We start from the raw sequence: 17,302 nt of genomic DNA, 5'->3' as shown, positions 1-17,302 counted from the left end.
AGAGAGAGAGAGAGAGAGAGAGAGAGAGAGAGAGAGAGAGAGAGAGAGAGGGATGGATGAGATTTGAATTAGTAAGAGAGAAGGTGGGACCAGGTTGGAATAAGGGAAAGATAGCCCAAGAAAACACCTGGATGTTTATTGTTTGATGGCTGGAATGAAAAATTGAGGAGACATCAGGAGTATTGTCAGAGTTCCAGTGTCTGGGAACCAGGTATTCTACTTTTAACTATAAAAACCTCAGTAACATTACTAAGTAGAACATGAATTACCAGACTGGAATGGAATGGAGGGAGAATGGAATCTATCATAGATTCATCATAGTGCTGAAAGGATTCTTAAGGCCTATCAGGTCTAATCCCCTCATCCAACAGGTGGGAAAATGAAGTCCCATGGGATAGAGAGCTTTGTGAAGAAATGACCCTTTATTGATCACCCCCTAGTTCTGTCACTATAAGGCTGGAAATATTTGTGAAATCACATCATTAGAATTATAAAAAAGTTACTCTCCTGAGTAGGGGGAAGGGCGCCTGAGTTATGAATCATTAGAATGAAAACCTGTAAAAGAGGGTGGAGTTCCTACAAAATAGGTCAGGAAAAGGGGGATGATTCAGTACTTTCTAGAAACTGTCAGTAGCTAATTTTTGAGTGGGTCCAGCTGCCTGAAGAGCTAGTATTTCTCTGAACCCACCAAGATTCAGTGGGAGATATTGATATGGAGCAGGAGCGCGTTGCCCCCGCCCTGAGGAAGGAAAGAGATAAATGGGATAGATTAACTCCCACTTAACTAGGAAAGAGATGGGAAAATTAAGAGCAAAGCAAGAAGGTGGTTTCTGTAACACCTGAAGGGACCTTTTTATTTCTAGGGTGGGACTGTGGGCCTCCATGAAAAGCAGAATGTTGCCAGTCTGGCCCTGGTCACGAGAGAGATGACTGTCTAGCTGTGATACTGAATCTGAGCCTTTGCGTGGGCCATTTGTCCCCTATTCTTGGAATGGTTTCCCTTCAAGATCCTGCTCAAATCCCACTCTTTTCAGGCCTTTCCCAGTTCTACTCGCTGCCTAATGCCTTTCCTCTAAGATTAATTTGCATTTGTATCGTAAATGTACCTTACACGTACACTCACATGTGAACTCTTTACGGTCAGGGACTGAACTTTTTACCTTTCTTTGTATTCCTAGCATTGAGCACAATGCCTCGAGACCACTTTTGGAAAGAGAGCAAAATGGCAGGGTGAAAGACCTACAATGTCTGCCAGAAGGGAGGGTAGCATTAGGTGAAGTAATTCAATGACAGAATGTCTGGGTACACAGGTAAACAATAGGAAGTGGCAAAGCAAGACTAAGGACAATGACAGGAACAGCAACGAAGATGACTGTGCAATACTGGCTAAGAGCCAAACTATAAACTCCTTCTGAAAGTAGAGCTGCCTCAATGAGTGATAGGAGAAACCAAGGTTCTAGGACCTCCTCCCTTTCTGTGGCCCTTCCCCTTCCCCCAATCTGCAACTGGGGGAAGAGCGTTCTCAACTCTCTTTGGACTTGGAATTGGATCCTTTCTGTGTCTTTCACTATGAAACTAAAACCTGTTCTACATTTGATGCCTTGTGAGCCTTGGTGTATATTAGGTGTAAGTGCAAACAGCGTGGATTTTTGTTGTTTTTCTTCTTCTTTCTAGAGTTTAGTTTTCTAGGCTCATGCTTAATTGTAAGCATAGAAAGGATCAATCTCCTTTGAACCCTGGTCATTCACAGTTGTACTGAGTCAGGTGGGCTTTGGTGTCTTCTGGCTCTGAGCCTATTAGTCAAAAGTATATATATTCTGAGGTTAGGTATTGCTTGGCGATCCCTCATGGTGAACACTCACTTACTAATGCTTTACCTGAGAACTCTTGATGTCCCAGAAGATACTCTGGGTGGCTGTTGTTAAGGGGCCCCCTGGCTTTGTGAACCCAGAAGTTGGTGTTCTGATGATATAAGAGAGAGGAGACCTCTGATACCAACCTTTGTGAGAACACTGTAACACTGGACTGATAGAAAATAAGATTGTTAACACCTTTGAGGAAAGTATGGGGTTTAGTGAGACTGGGATAGTTATCTGTTATTTCCCAATTATTGTATTATTTTGCTATGCCCAGAGCCCAGACCAGAAGGGCCCCTCCCCATGTAAGATTGGGGGAGAATGAGTTGCCCCAGATTTGGGGTGGTGTGGGCCAGAGACAGAAACTGGGAGCAGGAGCCCCTAGAGCCTGCTATGCCTGTACCCAGGGAGGAGCAGGGAGAACTTGGAGTAGAGCAGTCCCTTTCCCCGTGAGGTGAAACATGGAGCAGGAGCAGAGAGCTACCTGCATCAGGACCCAGGCAGGAACCAGGAGCTGTTGGCCCACAGAGGAGCCACAGGGCTTGGGACTTGGCCCCAGGTCAAGATGAAAACTTTGTAACAAGGCAGGAACAGTGAGCATGCTTTCCTACCATGTACCCCCGGGATGGTTTGGGACCCAGGGAATGGAGTTGTCTATGGTGGGATAAGGGAAGTTCCGTGGCCCCCAGGGACCCACCCTGTTGGCTTTGTTGCCCAGATACCCCCTATGACTTGGAAGCTGGGACTGTAGCAGTGTTAAGTCTTGGACTCTTTGGCTCAGAGCATTTGTGCACCTGAGAGTGCCAGGTGGGAGCATGCAGCAGCAGTGTGGGGAGAAAGATACCCCTCCCCCCAAGAGGACTTTACTTGGACACTCTGGATTGAGGGCATTACAACCTATTGTGACCTGGGGTGGAGGGTATTGTGTTCTCTTCTACCCCTGGAGATGTGCTATGTTAAGGAAAGACCCTGGCCCAGGATCCCGATTGTATAAACAAGTATTTTGGAATAGTACTTGAGTGAGGAGCTGGTTCACTCCTCAAAGATTCTGGCCCCCCAAGAATATATAAGGTGTGTGTGGGGGGGTATGCTATGTCATGTTATATACTTTTTGAGTCTGTTTAAGGCAATGCGGCCACCCTGGTAATGAGTTGTTATGCTTTAGTTTCTTGTCTCAAGGTTTAGTTTTGAATAAATAAAGTGTTCATTACACCTGGTGATTAGACCCTTAAAATAATTCACAGCAGCAGGTGTTGTGTTGATTAGCATTACATGAGGAAAGCTGATAGTTACCCTTGGGGCTGAGAACATCACACACTGACATTACTAGGATCCAAGTAGGTGGGGATGAATGAACCAGGAAAGTTTAGAGGTCCACAAAGTGTCTTTCATTCATATACTTCAACACTTCAAAAAAAAAAAATCCTGTGATTTCATTAGTGTGAGTCCTTTCCTTACAATTCACAATTCTTTTATTCTTTCATGATGTATATTCCTCATGAGTTTCTGTAGCCAAAAAAGATCTTCATCCAGTGGCTGACCTCTCAGTGATGAAAATGCTTAACTGACCTGTCACTCTTCAGGTCCACAAACTCCTTTCCATGTTAGCAATGCCTATTAGATCTTGAATTTTATAGGTGTAATCTTCAAAAATCTACGTCCTTCCCCCCCCTACCCCCCCGCCACACACACACACTACAAGGAGGCATCAGAGTAAGATATTAATGGACAATTTTTTTGTATTTTGTCTTATTTTCCTTTCCCCTTATTAATCTTATATTGATCCTCTTTTTAAAAAAATCAGTTATATTGAATCAAGAAAAGATTTGTTTTTAACATTATTGGTTGCTCCTCTCCCTTTGAATCTTTTGGGTACGAGCTTCCATCTCCCCTCCCCCCCTTTTCTCTTTGGGAGATCTTTGAAGAAGGAATCTGTTATCTGAGATAATTTGCATAACCTGGCTCAGGTGCCCTAGAGGAATGCCAGATATGGAAAGAATAGAAATAAAAAGGATCTCTTCCCAAAGTCCAAAAGACTTGGAGGAATTAATCTGATGAGGAGAAACTGTATCTAGGTATTGAGAGAGGAAGAAAGTAAGTGGTTAGTCATGAGCCATCCATGAGAATAGAAAATAGATCTGATTTAGGCAACCAAATAAGAAGTATAGTAGTGCACCGTAGAGTTTTTATGGTTGGAGGTACTTGATGGCCGGACATGTTAAGAGCAGCAATGTCAATGCCTGAGATTCCAGTGTGATTTCTCTATGACTCAGACCCTACTGAACTGGAACTATCTGCTGTAGAAGAGCAGGACAATGGAACCACAAGGTAGGGCTAAGACCAGGATTCATGATACCTTCTGGGAGTGGAGTTCAAGCAACAATATCAATAAGGACTGACAATTTCTGCCAAGAGCAAGGGACAGGGATCAGTAGGAAGAAAGTTGTTGGTGAAAGAGCAATGAGGCAGAAAACACTGGCTTTTCAGTGACATGTTGGAGTGAAGAGCAATGTTATAATTTAAGAAAATTGTACAAGTCCCTGGGGGGCTCTCAGAGGAGCAGGGTTTTCTTAACAGTCTTTGAGCTCAGTTGTTACTGAGTCTAAGAATAAAAGAATCCTTTACCGTATAAATAAAACCATCAAATGTTTTAAAGCCTTGTAAGCCTAAATGCTTTTTAGGGAAGTTGGTGGTTACCCTTGTGGGAGAGCCAGCTACTGAAGTTCTTATGTTCCACTTGGATTGAAGAAATGAGACAGATAAGTAGGAGATCCCCAAAGTATCCTGGAACCTTCATATCAGGAGTTTCAGATACAAGAGTTCTACCCAGGTCAGGGGGAAAGTTAATATGTCCAGAGGTTAGACATGAATGTCAGTGACAAAAATGGAGATAATTTTTTAGAAAGAAGAAAATCTCCAGCAGAATAAGATTCAGCTATGAGTACTGTTCCCTTCCCGCTGGGAGAATTTCCATTTCCTTTACATGTCATTATTTGCAACAAGACAAACACAAATACACAAACAGAAGAAGAAATGCAAGAAAGTGAAGTGAGCAGAACCAGGAAAATATTGTACACAGTAACAGTCACATTGCACAATGATCAACTGTGAATATCTTAGTTATTCTCAGCAATACAAAGATCCAAGATAATTCCAAAAAGCTATCCACCTCTAGAAAAAGAACTGATGAAATTTGAATGTAGATTGAAGCATATTATTTTTCATTTTCTTAATTTTTTCACCAGTTTTCTTTTTTTGGTCTGTGTTTTCTTTCACAACATGACTAATATGGAAATGTTTTGCATGATTGCACATATATAAGCTATAGCAAATTGCTTACTATCTCAAGGAGGGGAGGAGGAGGAAGGAAGGAGGAGAATTTAGAGCTCATTAAAAAAATTAATATTTAAGATTTTTTTATGTAATTGGAAAAAATATTATTTTTTTTTCAAAAGAAGAAGAAATGTGGGGATACAAAGATAGAGACATAAACAAAGAGTTTGATTCAATTTGGCTTTTAAATTTTTTTGGATAAAAACTGGTGACTTTCTCCTTCATTCTGCTTACTCAGTATCTGGGAATATATAGGAAGAAAGAAAAGGGACTTCCTATGGAAAAACCAAGGCCTGCAGACAACTCTGCTGATAGTGGTCAGTATACTATATGATGCTGACTTGGCTCTGGGTTGGGTGGGAGAATCACAGGGAATGCTTTCCTTTAAGGTCATCTCCATAGCTCCTAAAGTTGTGGGACTCCACCATAACCAACTTTTAACCTCGCTGCCACTCTGTTAATTGTTATCTCTTTGAATTTTTCTGAGACCACGTCCTTGACCAAGGCCAAGATCATTTATATGACCTATTCCACAGTCCACATTTTGACCCTCATGGCCTTCTCCTTTGTGGTCTTGTCTATGATTCATTCCATGGTGATTTTCATAGCTTTTTCTGTGGTGTCCTTTATGGTCATGTTCATGATTTCTCCTATGGTTCTCTCCAAGACTACCTTTAAGACCTTCATGGACTAGTCCTTGCCCCTCACTGTAATATTCACAATGACCAAGCCCATTACTATTTCTAAGGCCCATCCAGGGTTTCTCTTTGATGCTCATCCCACATTTTCCTCCAAGGTCCATTCCGTGACTCAATCCATGGACAACCCTGGATTCCAGATCAAGGTCATGGCTGTGGAAATAATAAGTGCTTCTGTTGAAAGGATTTCCCAGGGGCAGAGAGCAGTCCCTCTAGAAGAGAAAAAAAAGTAGAGTTTTTAAAGAGATGAGTACTTTCCCAAGCAGTGATCTTAAACTCTTCTATGGATTCCAAAACTTACGCATTTACCCACACCACAGATTTCTTCCTCTCAGTACTATCTTTTCTTCTTTTTCCCAGTTCTTTCCATGAATATCCAAATCAAGTTTGAATTTCAGTTCTATTACTATGTAACAGACACACAATGGGAAATTGATTTTTCCCCAAGATGTTTCCTTATTTGTAAAAGGAGAGGATTAGACTAAATGATATCCAAAGTTTTCTTTCAACTTTATATCCCTATGATTACTATGTCAAAATATTTTGGAGATACCCTGTTTCTCAGAGCTAAGGCCCAGAAAGCAGACCACAGTCTGAGCTTAGCATAAGAATAATCCTTGGCACTTTGAATGATCTTACCCTCTGGCATAGTGTATTGCACCAGGTGTTCACTCCCCCTATTTCCCAGGGACCTAAGAACCAGCATCCATCATATTTCTGAAGTGCTCACAATCCCTGTTCCTTGTACTATACTCCTATTCCCAACACAGAACTCTGGTTCTGTACCCCACAGAATAATAACAACTCTCTAGACTTGAGACAATACTGTTCCCACAGAACCCATAGAAACAGTAACTCAAGACCTAAAAATGATTATGTCATAGTCCAGCCCAGTATGTATACAAGCATTGCCTGTACCCCAACATGTTAAGCCATCCTACTCAGAAGGACTTTCACTTGCAATTTTCCTCACTGTGAAACTAATGAAAGTGCTACTTGATTCCTGACACACCTGCCTCTGGCCTGCTCTATTTCAGCTCCAACCATTCCCAGGTTAGAGACTGGTCCAATCTGTACTGTATTGAAAATTCTCTTGACATTAATTGGTGACAGAGGTCTTAAGGGGCAAACGCGGAGGTAAAGCTTTGACCTCTCCAATACTGGAGGGGTAGACTAGGTTCCACTGAAATTTCTCCAGAGTTTGGCCCCCTCACCTGGCAAGTTCATTGTTCTTCTCACTCACACTCTGTAATCAGGACCCAGCTTATCCTGATCACTCTGGTAAGACCTTTTTTTGCACATGGCTTAATTGCATGCCTTTTGCTGGTTTGTTGGTTTGTTTTGCAGGGGTCTAGTAAATTTGTATCTGCATAAGCCTCTGGTCTGTTTAATTGCTTATGCATCTGATTTGTATGCCTCTAGAACCAGTTGAAATTAGCATTTTAATTGCACTCTTTGTATATGTCTTGTCATTTTGTCTGTTATCTGTGTGTCTTTGTAAGTTGCAAAATGTTTGCATCATGTTTGTGTTGTAAGCTAGATTCTGTTATCTTGAAAGATTTAAAATGCAGTCAGTCAGAAAAATTTCTAAAGGGCCATAGCTAGAGAGAACACTGGGAAGGCGAATGAACTTTCATAGCTGAAACCGTTGCCCCAGCAAGTAGGACTAGTCTCACTTTAGGCTCTCCACAGAAGATTAGGGTATTAAAAAAGAGGAAAAGCCTGCATTTTTTTTTCTGTCGTTACAACACTAGTAAAGTAGGAACTATCAAAGTTGTAGAACCACTAAAAATAGCAGATTCTGGGGGTTTTGAGATTAATCATTAAGGGGGCTGCTAGGTGGCACAGTGAATAGAGAACCAACCCTGGAGTCAGGAGGCCCTGACTTCAAATCAGGCCTCAGACATTTAACACTTACTAGCCATGTGACCTTGGGCAAGTCACTTAACCCCAATTGCCCTACCTTCCCCCCTCCAAAAAGAAAAAAAAAGGGAGAGATTAATCATTAAGAAGTTTGGTGATTAGTCATTTTAAGATTGCAGTACAGAATTCCTGAGACTTTGGGGTAATTCCAGGAACTCAGATGACACTACTCTATAGAATTTGTTTTAAGTAAAAATAAGGATTAAATCTTATAAAAGTTTTTTTTAAAAAGTTTTAAAAGCAATTGTCAAGATCAATAGTTTCACTGTTCTAAGGCAATGAAGAAAAGCTAGTTTTGGCAGAAATCCCAGACTGGAGAGAGTGAAGAAAAAAAAATATATGTAAATATAGGTAAAAAATATATAGGTTTGTTCCTTATTTCAACCTCTTGTTAGCCTCCCTCCCTGATTCATAGACTTTCTTCCTTTTATTCTGTTATGACCTCTCATTCCAGATTAGATTCCCAAATACAGGTGTTAGGAAAAGAAAATTATAGAGAATTTTGGGAAACTCATTGCCCCCACCTGTAGAGTAGCCCCAGTGGCTCTGTGCCCCTGGACATCTTTCAGCTGGCCCCTCTAGGACACTGTGCTCACCCTGTCCTAGCAGTTGCAAGTGGCCACAGCCCCAGCCCCAGCAGCACCTGCAGCAGTGAGGGAGTGGGGAAAAGAACTGCTGTCAAGCTCCACAGCCAGCACTCCCTGAGTCTTGCCACCTGGAACTACCACCAACGGGGAGATCCTGGCATCAGCCCCCAAGCAGTGCCCTCTGTCATATACTCCCATCCCCAGAGTGCAGTCAGTCAGTTTTTTCAGGGCAAGGCCAGCCCTTGGCAGATTCCATCAAGCTGCTGCCTGGGAAGGTTCAGGAGCACCTGGCAGTACCTAGGATGGCAGTATGAGGTGGGGGAAGCCAACCAGCCTAAGTTCTCTGTGAGCCCACCCTTCTCTACTACAGTTGTAGAAACTTATTAACTGTGTAATCTTGGGCAGACTATTTTATCTCTCTTTACTCAGTTTACTGATTTGTAATTACTATTATTTCTCCAAGTGAATGTAATTATTTCATACCTGATACCTCTAAAGTGGTTTTACATTGCCAAATGTAATAAGATCAATGGTTTTTATATGTTTTTATAATTTGGAAATGCAATTAGTGTCATTTGAAATTTGTTGTTTGTTATTATATTTCTAAATTTATATTGAAAAATTTGAGGGGGGCAGAGTCAAGATGGCAGAGTAGAAACAGGACCTCTGGGCAGCTCTGGCTCCCACCACCTCCAATTCATGTAAAAGGGGACTCTGAACAAACTTTGGAGCTACAGAACCCACAAAATGACACAGAGAAGCTAACCTTCCACTGAAGACAGACCAGCAGGAATTGGAAGCCGATCCCAGCCCCGCGTGAGTTAGAGGTTTTAGCCCAGGGTGGTCCTGACCAACCACCAGTTGGAGGGACTCCAGATCACCAGTAGCTGTGGCAGTCCAGAATTATCAACACATAGATGCTAAGGACAAAGTGAGATGTCAGTGCAGTGTGGACTTTGGGACCCAGTAGTTGAGAGTGTGTAGGCTTTTGCCCCCGGGGCTAGAAGATGCTGAGGGCTGCAGGGCAGCTGCTGCCACATGGCAGCTTCAGCTCCTGGCCTGCAGAGTGTAGGGGGACAAAGCGACCAGTCTGAGGGGTAATCACTCATGCTTTAACCTGCTTGGATCTGAATCGCAGTCTAGGGTGGAGGTCCTGGGGTGTGCGCCCAGCTTGCCAGAGCATGTGGAGGCTTCAGAGAGGGCACTCAACTAATATCTCAGGCAGCTAAGAAAACCCCAGTGTTTAGAATGAAAGCTCCCCTGTCTGGTGTCAGAGTCCTACTGTGGCAAAAAGCCCAGGGGTCAAGTGACTGAGTGGTGACATGACCAGGCAAAGGAAGCAAAGCAAACAGAGGAATACAACATTAGACTCCTATTTTGAGTACAAAAAGGATCAAAGCATGGAACAGGAGGAAGACGGTGAAGTCAGAACTCCTGCACCAAAAGCTTCCAAGAAAAATATGAGCTGGTTATAGGCCATAGAGGACCTTAAAAAGCAGATGAGAGAAGTAGAGGAAAAATTGGGAAGAGAAATGAGAACAATGCAAGAAAATTATGAAATGAAAGCCAACAGCCTGACTGAGGAAAATAATACCTTAAAAAATAGACTAACTCAAATGGCAAAAGAGGCTCAAAAGGCAATGAGGAGAAGAATGCCTTAAAAAGCCGAATTTGCCAGATGGAAAAAGAATCTCAGAAGCTCACTGAAGAGAATCATTCCTTCAGAATTAGATTGGAGCAAATGGAAGCTAGTGACTTTATGAGAAATCAAGATGCTGTTAAACAAATCCAAACAAATGAAAGAATAGAAGGCAAGGTGAAATATCTCATGAGAAAAACCACTGACCTGGAAAATAGATCCAGGAGAGATCATTTAAAAATTATTGGACTACCTGAAAGCCATGATCAAAGAAAGAATCTAGAAATCATCCTCCAAGAAATTCTCAAGGAAACCTGCCCTGATGTTTTAGAACCAGAGGGCAAAATAGAGGTTGAAAGAATCCACCTATCACCTCCTGAAAAAGATCCCAAAAAGAAAATTCCTAGGAATATTATAGCCAGGTTCTGGAATTCCCAGATCAAGGAGAGAATATTACAAGCAGCCAGGAAGAAACAATTTGAATATTGTGGAAACACAATCAGGATAACTCAGGATCTGGCAGCTTCTACACTGAGGGATCAAAGGGCTTGGAATATGATATTGCAGAGGTCAAAGTAACTGGGATTAAAACCAAGAGTCACCTACCCAGCAAAACTGAGTATCATGTTTCAGGGAAAAATATGGTCATTCAGTGGAATAGAGGACTTTAAAGTATTCTTGATGAAAAAAACCAGAGTTGAATAGAAAATTTGACATTCAGATACAAGAAGCAAGAGAAGCATGAGAAGGTAAACAGGGAAAAGAAGTCATAAGGAACTTATCAAAGTTGAACTATTAACATTCCTACATGGAAAAACAATAATTGTAACTTATGAAACTTTTCTCAGTATGAAAATAGTTGAAGGGAATAGAAAAATATACATATATATATATATATATGTCTATATGGGAGAGTATATGGGCATATGAATACATATGTGAATGTGTGTATATATGTTTACAGGTATACATATAAGGCACAGGACCAATTTAATAGGAAGGGATGATACTTAAAAGGTGAAATTAAGAGGTGAGAGAGGAATATAATGAGAGGAGATGGGGAGAGACAGAGTGGGGTAAACTATCTCATATAGAAGAGGTAAGGGAAATGGTTACAATGGAGGGGAAGAACAGGAAGGCAAAAGGGAATCAGTCAACCTTATTCTCATTGAATTTGGCTTAGGAAGGGAATGATATACACACTAAATAGGATATCTCACCCTACAAGAGAGTAAGGGGGTAGGGGATGAGAGGGGGGATGATGGAAGGGAGGGCAGACTGGGGGGGAGGGAAGTTGGAAGCACCCACTTTTGAAAAGGGACAGGATCAAAGTAGAGAATAGAACAAGTGGGAGGTGGGATAGGAGGGAGGGAAATATAGTCAGTCTTTTACAATATATCTACTATGGTAATGTTTTGCATTAGCTACACATGTACAACCTATACTGAATTGCTTATCTTACCAGTAAGTGTGGGTGACAAGGGAGGAAGGAAATGAATCTGGAATTCAAAGTTTTAAAATCAAATGTTTAAAATATATATATATATATATATATATATATATATATATATATATATATACTATTATTAATACTATTTTACATGTAATTGGGAAATAAGATATACAGGCACTGGGGCATAGAGATCCACCATGCCCTACTGGAAAAGTTGAAGGGGGTATGGGAGAAGGTATGGGAGAGAGCAGATTGGAGGAGGGGATATCCTGTGGGACTGCTATTTTGGGGCGGTGGGTAGGGGAAAAACGAGGAGAAAATTTGTAACTCAAAATCTGGTGGAAATGAATGATGTAAATCAGAAGTTAATAAAGCATTTGATGAATGAAAAAAAAGAAAAATTTGAGAGACTATTGCAAACAGAAATGCTATTAGACAAAACTTCCCTTTCAATCTGGATATTATTAGATTGTGAATTGTGCTTTTAAAAGAATGTGATAAAAATTAGATATTTGAAAACTGTTAAATGATGTATATTTAGTTATAAAACAGGTACTACTACTACTGCTACTACTACTACTTACCATCATAGCAAATTTTCATTTGAAAATCTTAGCTAATATGAAAGTGTATGGTGATTTAAAGATATAGCTTTAACATATTAGTGATGAGTCAACTATCAGGTTCTTGTCGTATGTCTGAAGCCCCAGAATATGGGTAGTTTCAATTTATAAGTAAAGGATTAATGAAATGTTAATGTTTCCCTGTTAGGGAAACATCAGGAAAGATATTCAAGTTTTAAGTAGTGGCTAGTGAAATTTTGCTATTTAAGGTAAAAAAATTCCTGGGACTGTAGCTTATTGTTTTGAGCTTTGATTACCAGGATAGTTATCTGAATTGTTATGAAGTAAATAGTAGAAAATGGTATGTACAACAGTCTGGGGACTGCTAAGGTGGATGTCTGTGCCTGGGAAAAGTTGTGAGGATGACCTAGGACGTGGCCTAAGTAGTATCCTCATGACTCTGTTTTCCCATTGTGCTGGTTCCTTGCTGAAAAGAAAAATTCCCCACCTAGTTAATCCTAAACCTTGTCTTTAACACTCTGTGACCACATGATTGACTCTCAGATATGACTCATGCCTGGAATCAAAAGAGCTAAACTAATAACAGATAATATTATAGCAAATTTCTATAATCAAGATGTTTTGTAAGTACAATACTAAATCTATTACATAATAGATTGATACTAGAACATCTCTGTTACTATAATAGGGTGCAAGTATTATATAAACACCTTACAATTTTAACCTATATTTGTGGTCAAATTATAACATATGGAGGATATCCTCCAAGGTGGAAAATGATTATACAAAGTAATAAGACAAAGAGGTAATGTCAAAGTTTTCTAATTAAACGGAATCACAAATTTTGAGAAAGCAACAGGATTAAACTGTTTTCTCTAAAGAATTATAATACAGATGTATATAATTGGCTTCCAAAGTTTATCTATCATGGAAATCCAGGCTTTGAGTTTAAAGTTTAGTAATAAGTTCTCAATATTGGATTAAAAATCTATTAATTGGATTTTACATGAAAATGAATTGATAATGATACAGAAAGATAAATTATTTTTCCATTTTGAAAAGTATCTGTCAGATAGATAGATTGATAGATAGATGATAGATAGATAGATAGATAGATAGATAGATAGATAGATAGATAGATATAGATATAGATAGATATAGATACATTTGCTTTTTGGAGGGGGGAAAGCAGAGCAATTGGGGTTCAGTGACTTGCCCAAGGTCACATGGCTAGTAAGTGTTATGTGTCTGAGGCCAGATTTGAACTCAGTTCCTCCTGACTCCAGGGCCTGTGCTCTATTCACTGTGCCACTTAGGTGCCCCTGTCTGGTAATTTTTAAGGACAGAAGAGCTCATTTTCAGTTAGACCCTCATAAATTTTCAAAAGATTCTTATATTAGATACAAGATTTAGTTAAGGATAGAAATAGCCTGAAAATGTCTAGGGACCAGATAACTACCTGAAATATCTGGGACTCTGTTCCCCTAGATTAACCACATGCCTGTTTTGTTAGTGTTTAAATTTTCTTAGTCACCTTAGTGACATGTAAATCTCCCTCCCTTCTCCGTACTTGTTCACTGTGAGCCCTCTAAGTAATTTGATCTGTATCTGACTTAATGTAATTATGGGAATAAAACTTTATTACATTGTTTAAACCTAGCCTTGTGTGTCTAGAAAACTGTATCATCTGAAGAAAGCCCCTATTCCTGAGTGGATGAACTCAGAAGCAGCTGCCATTCAGATGAGACATCTATCCCAAGATTCTGGATGAAGTCTGAGTCTATTGTCCTACTTTTATTTGTTTTTTTCTCTCCTCTTCCCTATTGTGCCCAACCACCAAGGCCCTGATTCAAGCATGTTGCCGTTTTCTGATTCTGACATTCTTGGCCCCCTCTCTATGATAGGTCTCTAGAATAGGTCCCCTCAAGGAACTAACCTCCCAGGCATATGACTGTGTCTCCTTTATTAGTCATTAGGATAGGGGTTCCTTCAGGCTCCCTCCCTTTGACTAAAAGGGGGAAATGTCAAAATATTTTGGAGATACCAAAAAAAAAAATATTTTCCAGGGCTAAGACCCAGAAAGCAGACTGTGTCTTGAATTTGGCATAACAATAATCCTTTGCACTTTGGATGATCTCACACTCTGGCAAAGCGGATTACACTAGGTGTTCACTCCCCCTATTTCCCAGGGACCTGGGAGTCAACATCAATCAAGTCTCTGACATGTTCACAATTCCTGTTCCTTGTACTATACTCCTGTTCCCATCCCAGAAATCTTGTTCTGTACCCCACAGAGTAATTATGACCCCCAAGACTTGGGACAGTACTATTCCCATAGGACCCAAGGGAACAGTAACTCAAGACCTAAAAATGATTATGTCATAGTCCAGCACTGCCTGTACCCCAACATGTTAAGCCATCCTACTCAGGAAGACTTCTACTTGCAAACGTTTTCCTTACTCTGAAACGAATGATTCCTGAACACACCTGTCTCTGGCCTGCTATGTTTTGGCTCCAGCCATTCCCAGGTCCAATCTGGACTGCATTCAAAATTCTGTTGACAACTATTATTTCTCTTTTGGACTATACCACTCCATGACTATCATAGTCTTTTATTTCTCTTTCTCAATCTCTCTTTCCCTATCCTTTTAAATTTCTGCGTCTGACTTTGTATCTCTTTTTTTATCTCCCTATCTCTCCCTATCCTTATGCATTTTCCTCCCTTATATATTTTTGTTCTTCTTACAGGAAGCTTCTGACTTACCATCAATAAGACATTTATTCTCATTTGTGCTTGCAAAAGAAGGATGAAATGAGAAAATCTATCCATAGTCTTGCTGTCTGTGACCCTGGAACACACTGGAGCAAGGCATGCTCTGGGTAATAGAGTGTTTGACACTATAATGAGATGATGAATATAAAGCACTTTCCAATACTGAAGCATTATATTAATGCCAGCTATTATTGTCATTGTTGTTATTAGTCTCCAGCCTGGGGATGAGTTCATTCTCTGAACCTTCTATGGCACTTGTGCTAAGCTCAAGCAATTTGTATACAGCAATACAGTGGTATGCTTTAACAACTGAGCTCTGGGATGGAGGTAGGGGGAAATAAATGCACACACACTTTCTGGTTTAATCTACATAATTAATTCTTTCTAAAGTCTAGACCATTAAGAGAATAAATCAAGCCCTGATTGGTAATGATTGCTGATTTGTGAAGCATCAATGGTCACATTGAATATTTAACAATTGGCTCTCACAAATGGCTCCAGCAAATCACTGAGTGTGTAACTCTGAGCTATTGAGGAACGTACTCTCACCAATTAGTAATTGGCCTGAAATAAACATCGCTCCACAACGGTTTTCCTTTGTTTTCGCTGACACTCCCATTCTCTTTTTTCTCGTCCTGCTAACTTTCTCTTCTCCATTTTTCTTTCCTACCTGTCATTTTTTTTTTAAGCAATTGGGGTTAAGTAACTTGCTCAAGGTTACACGGCCAGTTATTTCTGGGTGTGGTGCCTACCTATTATTAATCTGATTCTCCCTTTTCCTTTTAATCTTAGTTCTATCTAAGGGAAGCAGAGTAGTGAAATGGAAATCACAAGAGACCTGGAATAAGAAGGTTCAAATGTTATGGCTTGAATTTATGACACATGCAACTTTGGGAAGGCTCTTTTGCTCTTGAGGTTTCATTTTTCTAACCTATAAAACATGGGTGTTGGACTAAGGTCTCTTCAAACTTTATGACCCAACAGACTTTTTTTCCACTGTGTTTTTTACCCAATCACTTTAGAAAATAGTCTTCTTTCTTCCTGACAGACCCATATACTCTCCTCTCCATGAATATCCACACAAAATATATGCTATCTCTTGAACTATGAGAATTGATCACTCACCAGGCAGAAACCAAGTCCCACACAGAGTCCCAAAGCCATTGCAGTTACAGCAAGACAGATGACAATGATAACCCAGGGTTTCAAGGAGCTAGAGGGCTTCAATAGGGAGACAGAAGTGAAACCTGTTGTTTCTACTTCTGTGGGTAATGCTGTAGGAAGGGGGGAAAATGTTGCTCCAGTAGAAGACACAGAAGAACTAAGAGATGATATTTCAGAAGAGAAATCTGTTGTGAGTTTAATGACTTCTGAGGTTAGATGTTGATTACTGGTGGATGTAGAAGAAATATCAGTTTGCTCTGTGTGACTTGTTTTTGAAAATGTTGGACCTGATATTGAAGAGGTAGGCACCAAAGTGGCCATTGTTGTTCCTGAAGAGGAGGATGCTGGGATTTCAGACATCTCTGATGCTGTAGCACTGGCAGAGGCTGGGAGAGTGGCAGATGCTAGTGTGAGGACTGAGGTTGTGTATGATGTTGAAGAGGGAGAGACTGGAGTATCAGTTGTTCTTCCTGAGGAGAAAGTGGTTGGGCCTTGAGACAGCGGTGATGAGAGAGTGGTAGATCTGTCTGTAGAAAATGTTGATAAATTCATTGTTCTTGATGGTAAAGATGTGGGCAATGAATTGATTGTTGTTGGTCCAAAAGAAAAAATGGAAGGGACTTCAGATATCGCTGTTGTTGTGGCACTGGCTGAGGGTACAAAAGTGAAAAATCCTTCTTTTGTGTGTGTTGATAAATGTATTAAGGCAGATGTTGAACTGGTAGGCACAGAGGTGGACTTTGTGGCTCTAGAAGAGAAAGTGGTGGGGATATCAGATGCCACCAAGGTTGTAGCATAAGCTGAGGATTGTGGAGGGGTGGATCCCTGTGTGGAGCTTGTAAATGAATGTGTTTCTCCTAATGTTAAAGATGAGGATACTGGAGTATATTTTGTTATTCTTGAAAAATAAGTTGATGGGACTTCAGTTCTCATTATAGCATTGGGTGAGGATGGAAGAGTGATAGACCCCTCTGTGGGGCTTGTTGATAAATGTGTTCTACCTGTTGTTGAAGAGGGAGACATGGAAGTGACTGTTGTTGTACCTGAAGACAAGGTGTTTGGGGCTTCAGACACAACTGCTGTTGTAGCAATGGTTGAGGCTGGAGTAACTGCAGATGCTGCTATGGTAGCTGAGTGTGTTGTAGTTTCTGTTGCAGTGGTCAGCACTGAGGTGACTCCTGTTGTTCCCGAAGGGAAAGTGATTGGAAATTTTGTTATCTCTGATGTTGTCATGTTAGCACTGGTTGAGACTGGGGTACCTGGAGATCCTTGTGTGGGGGTAGCTGCTGACT

General features: G+C 40.6%; 1 protein-coding gene across 1 annotated transcript in view; it reads right to left on the bottom strand.

Annotated features, from left to right (window-relative positions):
- Positions 1-9,397: 9,397 nt before the first annotated feature.
- MUC21 (mucin 21, cell surface associated) overlaps positions 9,398-17,302 on the bottom strand; it is a 9,458-nt gene continuing 1,553 nt past the window's right edge. Inside the window, exons 2-3 of the mRNA XM_069073645.1 lie at positions 15,972-16,120; positions 9,398-9,487 (exon numbers count right to left, since the gene is read on the bottom strand). Of these exons, the coding sequence (XP_068929746.1) occupies positions 9,398-9,487; positions 15,972-16,120 (239 nt within the window). The remainder of the gene's footprint in view (positions 9,488-15,971; positions 16,121-17,302) is intronic.

The sequence above is a fragment of the Petaurus breviceps genome, unplaced genomic scaffold, assembly GCF_028583685.1.
Source record: "Petaurus breviceps papuanus isolate PSGF00001 unplaced genomic scaffold, PetGlider_PUasm1.0 90865, whole genome shotgun sequence".
In the NCBI taxonomy this organism is placed as follows: Eukaryota; Metazoa; Chordata; class Mammalia; order Diprotodontia; family Petauridae; genus Petaurus; species Petaurus breviceps.
This window is presented reverse-complemented; position numbering and strand designations above follow the sequence as displayed.